Source organism: Merops nubicus, unplaced genomic scaffold (assembly GCF_000691845.1).
Source record: "Merops nubicus isolate BGI_N331 unplaced genomic scaffold, ASM69184v1 scaffold9968, whole genome shotgun sequence".
NCBI lineage: Eukaryota > Metazoa > Chordata > Aves > Coraciiformes > Meropidae > Merops > Merops nubicus.
Genome location: NW_008627735.1, coordinates 15,729 through 27,700, shown reverse-complemented (window position 1 = coordinate 27,700; position 11,972 = coordinate 15,729). Strand labels below are relative to the sequence as shown.

General features: G+C 37.9%; 1 protein-coding gene across 1 annotated transcript; it reads left to right on the top strand.

Annotated features, from left to right (window-relative positions):
- Positions 1-456: 456 nt before the first annotated feature.
- LOC103778819 (spore wall protein 2-like) lies at positions 457-3,932 on the top strand (the record flags this gene model as incomplete). The annotated part of the gene is made up of 5 exons (XM_008946433.1): positions 457-513; positions 1,536-2,636; positions 2,709-3,058; positions 3,152-3,485; positions 3,522-3,932. Coding segments are annotated over exons 1-5 (2,253 nt in total), but the record flags the coding sequence as incomplete, so codon positions are not given.
- Positions 3,933-11,972: the final 8,040 nt, after the last annotated feature.

Genomic DNA, 11,972 nt, shown 5'->3' with positions numbered 1-11,972 from the left:
GATAAAGGTATTAGATTCCAATGAAAATTTCTGCTATGTAATGTTTCTTTGAACATGTTCTTCCAAGGTGGTGGTATTAAACTGGGTGTTAAGTTGACTGTTGTGATGATAAGGGAAAAAGGTGTTATATTTGTAGCCACAGCTTCACAGTGAGTGGCTGGTGGCTCTAAAATGTGCTTGTACCCTCTGGGAGAGGGCATGTAGCTTTCAGTCTCTACAAACAGTTTAAATGTTGACATCTAAGCTCATCACCATTCTTTTTATAAGCAGTAAATGAGGGAAAGTGAAATGGGTGAGTTCAGTGATCATACAGATTTGTCTCAACTTTACTGTGCAATAATACTAAAATGTTCATATAACAACTCTTTTTAGTAGAACTGGCCTTTGATGCTATTTTCCCTAATAGTTTTATTTACTTTTTTTTAATAGAGATCTTATTTTTTGCAGACACACGCAATGGAATTGAATCCCAGTGACCAGTCCTTAAAATTATCACCACTCCAAAAACAAAAGGTAACTAATTTTACATAACTATACTTACAGTGATGTTTAAAAGATGTATAATTCGTGTATTATCCTTGATCTTTATTGTTCTGCTTTGAGTTTTAAAAAAGCTGGACAAACTTGTTAGGCCTCCTCTTCCTAATTTTCTGCATATCAAAGAGATAAAATTCTAAGAAGCTGACTGAAGTCAGAGAGAATTTGTGCAGGCACATATTGCTCCTTATATCCAGCATAGTTTAAGATGAGAGTACATAATATCTCACCAGTTTAAGGAGCAAGAGACTATCATATAAACTTTGTAGATTAAGCTGATAAGATGCATGTCTACTGGTTTGTTGATACTGAAATGTATTAACTGAATTTTGGGACACAATGTAAGCAAATATATTCACCATGAGCAATATTTAAAGGAGCAATAACACTGGTTTTAATTATGAAATGACAATAATTTTGTATTATTTTTCTGTTTCACTCCTAAACTGATCCACGTATTTCAGCATTTTGGTATATTTAATGATGATTTTATTTTATATTTAAAATTTTTTTATGCAGAGTTTGTTAAGTGTAAAATTTAAAGCAGAAAGACAACAGATTTTCAAACCTGTTAGAAAGAGCATAACAGTGAGTGGATCAGATTTCCCGAGGGGCAAGGTGGAGGAAGGTGTAAAAGAGCTTAGTAGTTCTTTCCTTCTGCTGGCACAGCCTCACGCATTGCATGTGCTTTAGCTTATGGGTGCACAGTTTAGCTTATACTGGCTGCACAGTTCTTACTGCTTTCACTTTTGAGTGCTTGGGTAGTGAAGAAGGTGTAGTAGTACATTTACCATCAACAGACTGACACTTTCTTCTAGTATGTGCATTTGTAAATTCATTTCATGTGAACTGCTCTACCTTTTATGCTATCATTTAGTCCCCTCACACAAATTGTTTCTTTTCTTGTTCAGACGTTTCTTAACCTTTTTGTTCTGCTGTCATTTGTCCTTAATGCTTTCCTTCTTTCTTTTTAATTTTCTGCTTCTCATGTGGAATAGAAGAACAATAAAAATGTGAAACTGAAAAGAGATGGTAAGGGTGGGCTGAAAAACAAGGATTCTGGTTTCTTGAAAGAAGGCTCAAAATTAGACTCTGGCTCTTTACAAAAGCAGTCTTCACCCGCAGAGTCACTGGGACAAGATTTAGAAAAAAGTAATACCTTTGTAGGAAAGCCTGTGGCCAAAAAAAGTACAATGAAAGGTAAATCTGAGCGTACACAAAGTATTAGTACTTTAAAAAATGGTGGTCAACAAATTACTAGGGACAAATGCAGATTAGTTAAAAGGCAAAAAGAATATGTGGAAGATCCTGAATTTGTCAGAGACGATGTAACTTACAGTCTTCCCACTGAAAAACAAATTCTGACTGAAGAAACAACTTCTTCCAGTAAAAAGTCAAAAGCGGTTAAATCTAAGCAGTCCCTTAAAATAGAAGTACTTCCTTCTACATCCAGGGATCAGCCTCAGACTGATTCATTAATTGTACAAAAATACAATCCTGTTAAAAAGCAAGGAAGTCAAGAAGCAATAGAAAGTCAAACCAAAATAAAGGATGTTGCTGAAAAATCTGATAAATGTGAAATAATATGCATGAGAAGAGAAGAAGGTGAAGAGCAGAGAGTGTTTAAAAAAAAGGATCATTTTTTGAAACAAATAGCTGTAACTATGTCATCATCTTCTTCAACTGAGGAAAGTAATAATTATATTCCAAAATATATACTTAAGAGAAGGGAAAAAGAAGAGGCCTACTATGAAGGCCAAGAGGTCCTGAAGCCAGTGAAAACAGTACAAAAAGTGAAAGATTTGGACATAGAAAAAGAAGACAGTGAGATTGAGGAGATGCAAGGTACAAACAAAGAGAAAGATTATGTAGAAGAGACGGATATAAAAAGCCTGCATGAGGAAGAAACAAATTCTGAAGCTAAATCTGAAGAAGACAGGCAGTTAGAAAATGGGAATGAGGAGGAATCTAATCAAAAGCAGGAGAGTGAAGGCAGTGAAAAGAGTGAAAGTGAAAAAGAAAAGCTAGATGAAACAGTTGACAGTGATGGTGAACTAGGGGAGGAAGAAGAGAGTGAGGTTAAAGAAGAAAGAGATGAGGTTTCAGCAGAAAGCGATGAAGATGAAGAGGAAAAAGATAATGAGGAAGAAAATGAAAGAGAGGAATCACAGGCTGAAAGAGACAGTGAGAGTGAGGGTGCAGAAGAGAATGAAGAGGTTAATCAGAGAGATGGCAAAGGGCAAGGAGATGAGGAAGGTGGGTTGATGGAGGAAGAAGAAATGCTGAGTGAGAGAGAAAAGGAGGATATGGGGGAGGAGAATGCAAAAGATGAAGACACTGAGGAGGGGAAGGAGGAACAGGTTAAAAGTGAGGGAAGAGATGAGAGTGAGGAAGGAGGTGAAGAAAGCGAGAGGGAGGAAGAAAAAGAGATAGAGGCAGAAGAGGAAGGAGAAGATGAAAAGGAAGGTGAAGAAGACAAAGACAGGGAGAATGAAGAAGACGAAGAGGGTGAAGAGGAGAAGTTAGAAGAATCATTGGCAGGGAGGGAAGAAGAAGAGCTATGCAAAGAAGAACAAGGAGAGGAAGATGCTAATAGAAGGACTAAGGAGGTGAGGGAGGGTGGAGTGGGAGAAGAAGAAGAGGAGGAGTGTGAAGTGGGAGAGGAGAGAAAAGGTGAAGAGGAGGAGGAAGAGAAAGGAGTAGAGGCAGAAGCAGAAGGGGAGGAAGAGGAAGAAGATGAAAACAAAGAAGAGGAGGAGGGTGAAGTGGGAGAGGAGAGAAAAGGTGAAGAGGAGGAGGAAGAGAAAGGAGTAGAGGCAGAAGCAGAAGGGGAGGAAGAGGAAGAAGATGAAAACAAAGAAGAGGAGTGGGAAAATGACGAAGAGGAAGGGGATGAAGAAGAGGGAGGAGTGGAAGAAAATGAGGGATTAAGAGAAGAAGAAGAAGAAGTAGGAGGAGGAGAAGAAGAAGGAGGAGGAGGAGAAGAAGAAGAAGAAGAAGAAGAAGAGGGGTATGAAGAAGATGAGGAAGAAGAGGCATTGGAAGAAGAAGAAGAAGAGGGAGAGGAGGAAAAAGAGGGAGAGGAGGAAGAAGAGGAAATGGAGGAAAAGGAGGAAACAGAGGAAGAGGAAAAAGAGGGAGTAGAAGAAGAGGGGGAGGAGGAAGAGGGAATAGAAGAAGGAGGAGAGGAGGAAGAAGAAGAAGAGGGAAAGGAGGAAGAAGAGGCAGAGGAGGAGGGAGAAGGAGAGGAGGAAGAAGGTGTAGAGGAAGAGGGAGGACGGGAAGAAGGAGAGGAGGAGGAAGAGGGAGAGAGGAAAGAAGGAAAGGAGGAAGAGGGAGAGGGGGAAGAAGGAGAAGAGGAGGAAGGGGCTGTGACAGAGGAGGAAGAGGATGAAGGAGAGGAGGAAGAAGGAGAGGAAGAGGAAAAAGCAAAAGGTAAAAGAAAAGCTTACAGTAATAAGCTTCTACAAAATAAAAACAAAAGCAGGAAGCCAGAGAAGAGAGACAGTACTGCTTTACCAAACAGCTCTAAACAAAAAGTGAAGTCCAAACAGCATCTAGCAAATGGTTTACATAATTCAGAACAATTTTGGAACAACGTACTACCTCATTATTTAACACTAAAGTAACAGAGACTACTGGAGATGCATTTTAAGCCTATTCAGGAAACTCTGGAACTATGGCAGATTGATTTTTACCCAATTTTTTTTTAATGTAGTCAAAATATATTATTATTTATATACTCTAAGTGCCAATTTCTTGAAAAAGTCTGAAGAAAATGTGTAGAATTGGGAAGCTTTTATGAGAGAAATCATACAAATTTTTGATACAGTCATTTACATAATCATCTTTATCATGCATGACACCGATTTAAAAAAGTAACTGCTGAAGAGGCAAAATGTGTTTGTCTCTTAATTAAATTATAATATTACGCTGACAACATGAATTATACATTGTAACAGTGTTATCTTCCTTGCCGTTGAATCTGATTTCTTAAGGCACTATATCAATTTTAATTGCAGGATAGCGTGGTTGTTAATGTGCCTTATATGAAAGGAGTGTTAATAAATCATAAAAGATAGGTATTTTTAAATTTTGATATCACTCTGTATTCATTCCCCCTACTTTTCTTCTGTTCATATATTGGTAAAATATTTGAGTACTCAGCATAAATGAAAGCAAGGGCAAGTTGACAAATTTATATGGGTCGGTAGATGGGAGGTGTCCTGTTTCCGTGTAAAAAGGGGTTCAGGGCAGGACCCACATGGAACAGAACTATGTACTCGCCTCTCCCCCCCCCCAAGAGAGAGAGAGACACTTTGGAAAAAAAAATGAAGTATATTGTTTAACAAGGAACAGAAAATGAAAAAGGGAAGTAAGGAAAATAATATATACAAAGATTAGGGGAAAAAAATACAAAAAATAAAATATACAAAACCCTCAGAAATGGTTCCAGGGTCCCACGGAGTGAAAGGACAACCTCCCTCTCCGAGCTCCAAGGCAGGAGTGAAATAAGAAACCACTCCCTGCCTCTTATCAGAGTGTGTGTGGGAAGGGGAGGGAATACAATGGTTTCACCCCCACCCGGGGTCCTCCCAGTTGCTGGAAGGTCACGACCCCATTCCAAGCCTCAAACCACAACAGGAGGTAAATGGAAAAGCAGGCCTGGGTAAATGGTGGCCTGGGCTTTTTCAAAAGGCCTTAGTGTTGACTTTTTATTTTGGTGTCAGCACACATTTATGTGCAAAAAGATGAACACAAGTCCCAGAATCTGGGACACTAGATTACACTAGAGTCAGAATGCATCTGTTAGGGATAATTGTTGACTGTCACACTTGGTGATTAGATATCATTAAGAATTTGAAAATATACACCTATAAAGCTTTATTTACTTGTTTATACTGTGCAATACACAAAAGATTCTGTATCTGCCTACAAAAGACTACATTACATTAGTCGTCTAAAGAGGGGAATATGTTCTGTTGAAGAATGAAGTATATAGATATGTTTTCAGGATCAGAGCCTAAGCTTCTCCTAATTGGAGGAGGTTCATTCTTTTCCCTCCCAAAAACCACATCTGTGATCTCCAAAAAGAGGACAATGTAATAAACCAAGATGACAGATGGAATAGCAGAGAAAGTGGCATGAAAGTCTGAACTGTTTTTTGAAAAAGCAAAGTATGTTAATACATCTGCAGCTTCCTTAAAATACACAGGCAGATCTTGCAAATTATTTTTGTAAGATATTGTGGTACTCTTTCAACTATTAGTGGTCAAAACTGTCAAAAGAAGGGTTAGGGACTTGTCATACAGCATTAATACTTAAATACTATGCTAATGAGTGGTTGGAGAAGTTTTTATAAGCAGATGTCAGTATTGACTTTCTTTAGAAAAATATTTAAATCCTGTTTGAAAATGAAGACAGGAGAAGAAAGGAATCAAAATGGGTAAATGTTATTCAATAGAAATGTTAATGGAATCAATGCTTATGTTGGGATTTTGAAACATTTTTTATGTTGTTTTGTAAGATCCTGGCATTAAACTATCTTTGACACAATGTCTCCAGAATTTATTTTCTATGAAGGCTGCAGTAGTTTGATAGTTTGCCAGTAGTTTCTAGTCCATTTCTACCTCAGTCCTGTCCTCCCTACCTCAGTCACCCCTTCCATACACTGCATTTGAAGTTAAGATCACTTTGAGTCATGTGCTGTGCCTAGCTATAAGAAAAAATTGGTCCAGTGACTGTGTTTTGTGCCTGTGAAATTTGTTTCAAGCTTTGGGATTCTTTGGAATACGTTGTCTTGTCATGAGCATGTGTAAGTCTTTGGGAAAAGGTAAGTATCCTCATATTATGATAGAGTGGAATATTTTAACTCTTAAATACACTTCCCAAGAAAACAACTCACTCTGACAACAGAATCCTGGGTTATTTTGCAAAAGTGCTGCATTATCACTGAACTGCTGTGAAAATATTTACTTCTGACACTAAATGGAGCTAAACTGTTATTTTATCTTTCTCAGGAAAGGTTAGCATGTTCCTGTGATTAGAGTAATGTTGAAAAGTACTTTTATAGGCCTAAAACTGTTTCTTGATGGGACATCTACTTATTTGTGCTTCTGAAATTCAGCTTTGAAAGAAAACTATCCTGTGAAAAAAATCTGTTATTTCTTGTGAAAAATATTTGCTTGGGTGGGAGGAGAAGTGAGAGCACCTTGAAGCAAGTGATTTCCAATTCCATATAGGGATTGCTCTTCATTTACTGTTTGACTGTAGCATTTAATCTAAATCCTTAGGTAAATGGGGACCATTTGTTCTTTCTCTCTTAAAGTGGACTGATAGCATAAAGCTTCCAAGGAGAGTAAAGGAAGCCAAGTTAATGGTCATCTCCTCTTCTTTGTTTTGTCTGGATTAAAATTCACTGAGCTGAGAACTGATTTTAGATTGTTTTGTGGATCATTCCTGTGGTAGGGGAAGAGCAGAGCATTACTCCTGCACTTCTAAGGGCTTTCCACAGAATCATTATATAAATTGTATACTGTGCCAACGTTTCTGGGGTTCAGGGGGACTTTGGAATTCCATTAATGTAACAGGGAGAATTTTATTTACTTTGACTTATATTCATTTATAATGTTTGGTACTTGTGGTTTTGTGGAAATTCAGTTTGTCCTTAGTACTTATTATAGGATACAAAAGGATTTAGGTGCAATGCTTAAGCAACATGGCAGAAGTACTCCTGAATTAGTTTTTAGTAGAGAAAAAGAAATCCTCCCAGAGAGAGAGAAAACAACAAACAACTGCTTAGATCAAAGGTCTGTCTGGCCCAATACCTTTTTTCTAGCAGAGGCTACTGGTGAATGTCTGGCAAAAAAGACAAGAATAGAGCAAACATGTCGTGTTTTCCTGTGTAATCATTCTGTATATGGAATATATTTGGTATATTCAATAATATGTCATTCAGCAGATGTATCTATTATTTTTAATAGCTATTTTTCTTGCATGGATTTCTTTCAGTCAGTGTTTAACCCATTTAGCATCCAGTACACGTTATGGCAAACAATGCTCAGATTACTTTACATGTTGTTTGAAGAAATAACTCCTTTTTTTTGGTCTTGGATCTGTCTTTTAGTACCTTCAGTTGATGTCTCTGCATTTCTGTATTAGAAAAAAAAGTATTTATTTCCTCTTCATGTTTTATTCCATCATGATTGTCACATGGAAAAACTGCTCAGCCATGAGGTTTAAATCAGATCAATATCAAAGTGGTTTATTTATTTATTTTATTTATTAATAAATGTTAACTAGCCATCAAGCATCAAGATCAATAGCAGAAATACAGCAGATAACAACAACACTAGACATCTCTAAAGTGTTAATAAACACCTGCAAATTTCTAAGTACCCTTCTGCAGTTATCTCAGAAGTTTTTAATCCCCCTGCACACTCTCACATACATGTTCACAGAACTACTGTGCACTTACTGGCTTTTATAGCAAACGTGAATTACAAGCACATTATCCCATATTCATAGGGCAGGGTGCAAATCTGCTCTTGCCACACAGCTCCTGTTAGAGATGGGGGTGCTCTGGATTACTTGTGAATACGCTGTAGCACAACCCTTCTCTTAGGCCTGCAAAATTTCAGCAGGCAAATTTTTCCATTCTATCTGAAAATATCTAACTATTTATTCAGATAATAGTTATCTCTGAATAATAGATGTTGAAACCCAAGAACTTCTTTCTCCTAACTACAGAAAATGTCTTGTTTTCATTCACTATTTTTTGTCCCAGTGTCTTGTCGAGATAGGCACATGGTTATCCTTTTAGGAATTGTGCAGAAAAGGACATTTAGTTTTTGTTTCCATTGCTTTTAGTTTTTTTTTTTTTCCCATCTGTTCTTAGCTTTAGCTAAGCTTAGCTTTAGCTTTAGCTTAGCTTTAGCTATCTTTTAAAATAAATTTTAGCTTACTTTCTCCAAAGATGACAATATCGTCTAGATTTTTACTTCTCAGAATAGCAAACAATCTTTTACTAATTTAATTTGTGGTGTGAATCTAGTAATTTAACAGAAGTATTCTTAAGTACTATAAAACAAATAACAATTAAAGGCAGAACGACTTTTTTAATGCAATCTGAGCTTTTTCTTAGGGCATGTAAACTGGATTTATGAACTGTGAACTCACCTGAACTTCTGCATATTGCCTTTCATTCTATGATGAGTATTATGGGAAGCAGTATCGAGCTCAGAAATAACAAGATCTTAAGACAAATGCATTTTGTCAGATCTGTAAAAAGACAAAAAAGGGCAAGGTAAATGTACAAGGGCAAATTCTCATTTCTAAATGTGCCATTCAGATAAACAAAACTGTTCAGTACTGTGGCATTCTGTGAGCACCTGAGCAAATATTTTGCTTCCATAAATGGCAAACCTATAGTTTTGTCCTCATTGAAGTTCTGAGCATGTTCATGATCTGAAGTCACTCGCTGAGTTGTAATATAAAAATATTACTTTTTCATAACGGAGAGAGGAGTGGTTAGCTTTTGCATATTGAAAGGATTTTGGAGAGAGAGCTTTGGCATCAGAGGATTGCACTGCTTAGAGTTATAGAGGATTTAATGTTCTGCTGCCAAAAAAAAAAAGTAAGTACACTTAATCACTGTCATTTTTAAGGTTTTGTGATAGTGCCCATTGCTTCTTTGCTTGGCAACCTCATGCTGTAATAATTTAAACAAATACTAATACCGTTATCTCAAAATTCCATTCTTAGCTACGAAAATATTTATTATCAAGGCTCTGAAATGTCAAGTGTAAAGATACTTACCATGCTGGCTTTCATAAATGTCCCAGCACTGAAAAATTGGACATGACTTTTCTGTCTGAGGTGGGTTGCAGGGCAATCTGCTGGAATGTCCACCGTTCAACATTATGGGTTTAATGGTTTATAATTTGTCATGTCAATTTTTTCTCTCTACAAATCCCTGAAAGGAGGTTTTAGTGAGGTGGGAGTTAGTCTGTTCTCCTATTTAGCAGACAACAGGACAAGAGGAATCAACCTCAAGTTGTGCCAGGGAAGGTTTAATTTGGATATTAGGAAAATTTTCTTCTCTGAAAGGGTTCTAAAGCCCTGGAACAGGCTGCTCGGAAAAGTGGTTGAGTCACTGTCCCTGGAGGTACTTAAAAGACTTGTGCTGAGGGACATGGTTTAGTGGTGACCTGGGAGTGACTGGATCTTAAAGGTCTTTTCCAACCAAACTGATTCTACGAGTACCCCACCTTGCACACAGAGTTGTGTTTGTGATAAATGTAAAGTATATGTGGTTTCATACTGAGAGCGTGAGAGAGACATAAGAAAGGTAGCTCTTAGCAGAGTTTTGTTTGCAAAAGACTTTATTTGCACCTATACCTGTAGGGATATAGATCACAGCAGAAATGAAGAATATTTGCCACTCTTTGTACCAGTGATAATACAAGAGCCTGTGCTGTGCTATTGAGCTGGAAAGTCAACAATAATGACCAACCTGTCGGGAAGGGGCTCCAGAGAGAAGAGACACACTCCAGGGGGTCAGCCGTAAAATCCGTTTATTGCAAAGTTTTACAGCCTTTTCTAGCAGATGAGAGACAGCCCCCCAAACCACATAGGTTAGCAAGCCTGTCCATACGCCCAAGCTGAGTTACAGATTGGATCATAATCACTGTCCACACTCTGTCCATGCGCCCTGTCGGGCCTGGCATGGTTCAGAGCTGTTGTGAGAAAGTCTGCTGATGTTTACATACTTGTCCAGGCGAGCAGCCAACAGAATCCACTAACTATAAACATTTGCTATTTGGTAGTTACTTTTGTGAATTTTCTCAGGCTTACAAGAAAAACCTCAGCCACGTTGATTGTCCAAACTTAGCAAAACATGCCATCCTGCTCTGCAGGTTGCAAATCCACACCAACCTGATGTGGGTTAGGGATTCTGAGCCACTCTGGCAGAGGCTGGTTTTCTTACAGGAAGTTTAAAATAACTTCCATTTTGTCCATCAGCTAGCTAAGGCACAAAACGACTTTCAGAAACACAGCAGCATAACTGCTGCAAACTTGAATCTCTTACTAAACACTCCATTGCCATCTCAGGAGAAAAAGAACAAAGCCAACGTGAACATGTCCTGTATGAAGAGTACAGAACTTCAGCTGTGCATTAAAGCTGGCCTTCCAAAAGTTGGGGTAGAACTTTCACAAGTGGCTGCATGACATGGAGAACAATTGCATGGGGCAGCTGATGGGACTTGTGTTACTAAGCTGGGTGTGCCTCGAAAAATATACAAATACAAGATGAGAGTGTGTTTAAAGATGGTTGTACAGAAATTGCCACTTTTACATGAGAGTATTTTGAAATGGGGAATCTCCCCCATGAGACCCAGTCTTGCAGGCTGTGAAGATTTTAGCAGTGACTCGTAAGGCATCTCTTTCAGGAATGTATGGAGAACAGAGAATCTTGAAGAACTTTCCTGCATGCTGTGCTGTTATGGTGAAAATTGACCTTTGCCTGCATTTTTATCTAAGCACTGAGTAATAATCAACATGATTAAGGCAGAATTTCAGTGAAGAGCAAAGGATTTTGGAGAGATGTGTAGTGCTCTAAGCTGTGTAGCACAAAAAGAGCAGAAAGTGGTGACTGTTCTTATACACTCGCAAATATGTGGGAGCTGCTTGAGAAACTCCAGACACTAAAACTTATTTCTACCAGAATTCAGAAGAAATGCACAAATTGCATCCGAATGTTTGCCCCAGTTAGTTTTTCTCTGTGTCTTTTAGTGTTAAGAATCCATTTTATGCAACATAATATCATCCAGAAAGACACACTTAAGTTTTTGAGATGACAACATATTCTGTTTTGGAGCTGCTCACTATATTTGATCTGTGTTGCTTAAATACCCAGGAGTTATTTTTGTATGTTATTACTGACTATTAAAGGGAATTTATATTGCTATGTAAAATAACTCATAAGAGATTATGCTTGATGTAAACAGTCTCCAACTTGTTTTATGATTCTTCACAAAACACCTTAAAAATTCTTTCCAGCTCTATAGAGGTGTTTTTTTTTTCCTTTTCACCCTGGAATTTGATATTACTTGTTTGTTCTCCAAAGAAAGCAAACTTAGAATCATAGAATGGTTTGGGTTGTAAGGGACCTTAAAGATTACTAGACCAGTTGCTCAAAGCCCAATCCATCCTGGCCTTGAACACTTCCAGGGATGGGACATTCTGCGCAACCAGTTCCCATTCCACTGTCATAGTAAAGAACATCTTCCTCATATTTAAATCTAAATTTACCCTCTTTCAAGTTAAAGCCACTACCCCTTGTCCTATCACTACATGCTTTTGTAAAAAGTCTCTCTCCAGCTTTCCTGTAGGCCCCCTTTAGGTACTGGAAGGCTGCAATAAGATCTCCCTGG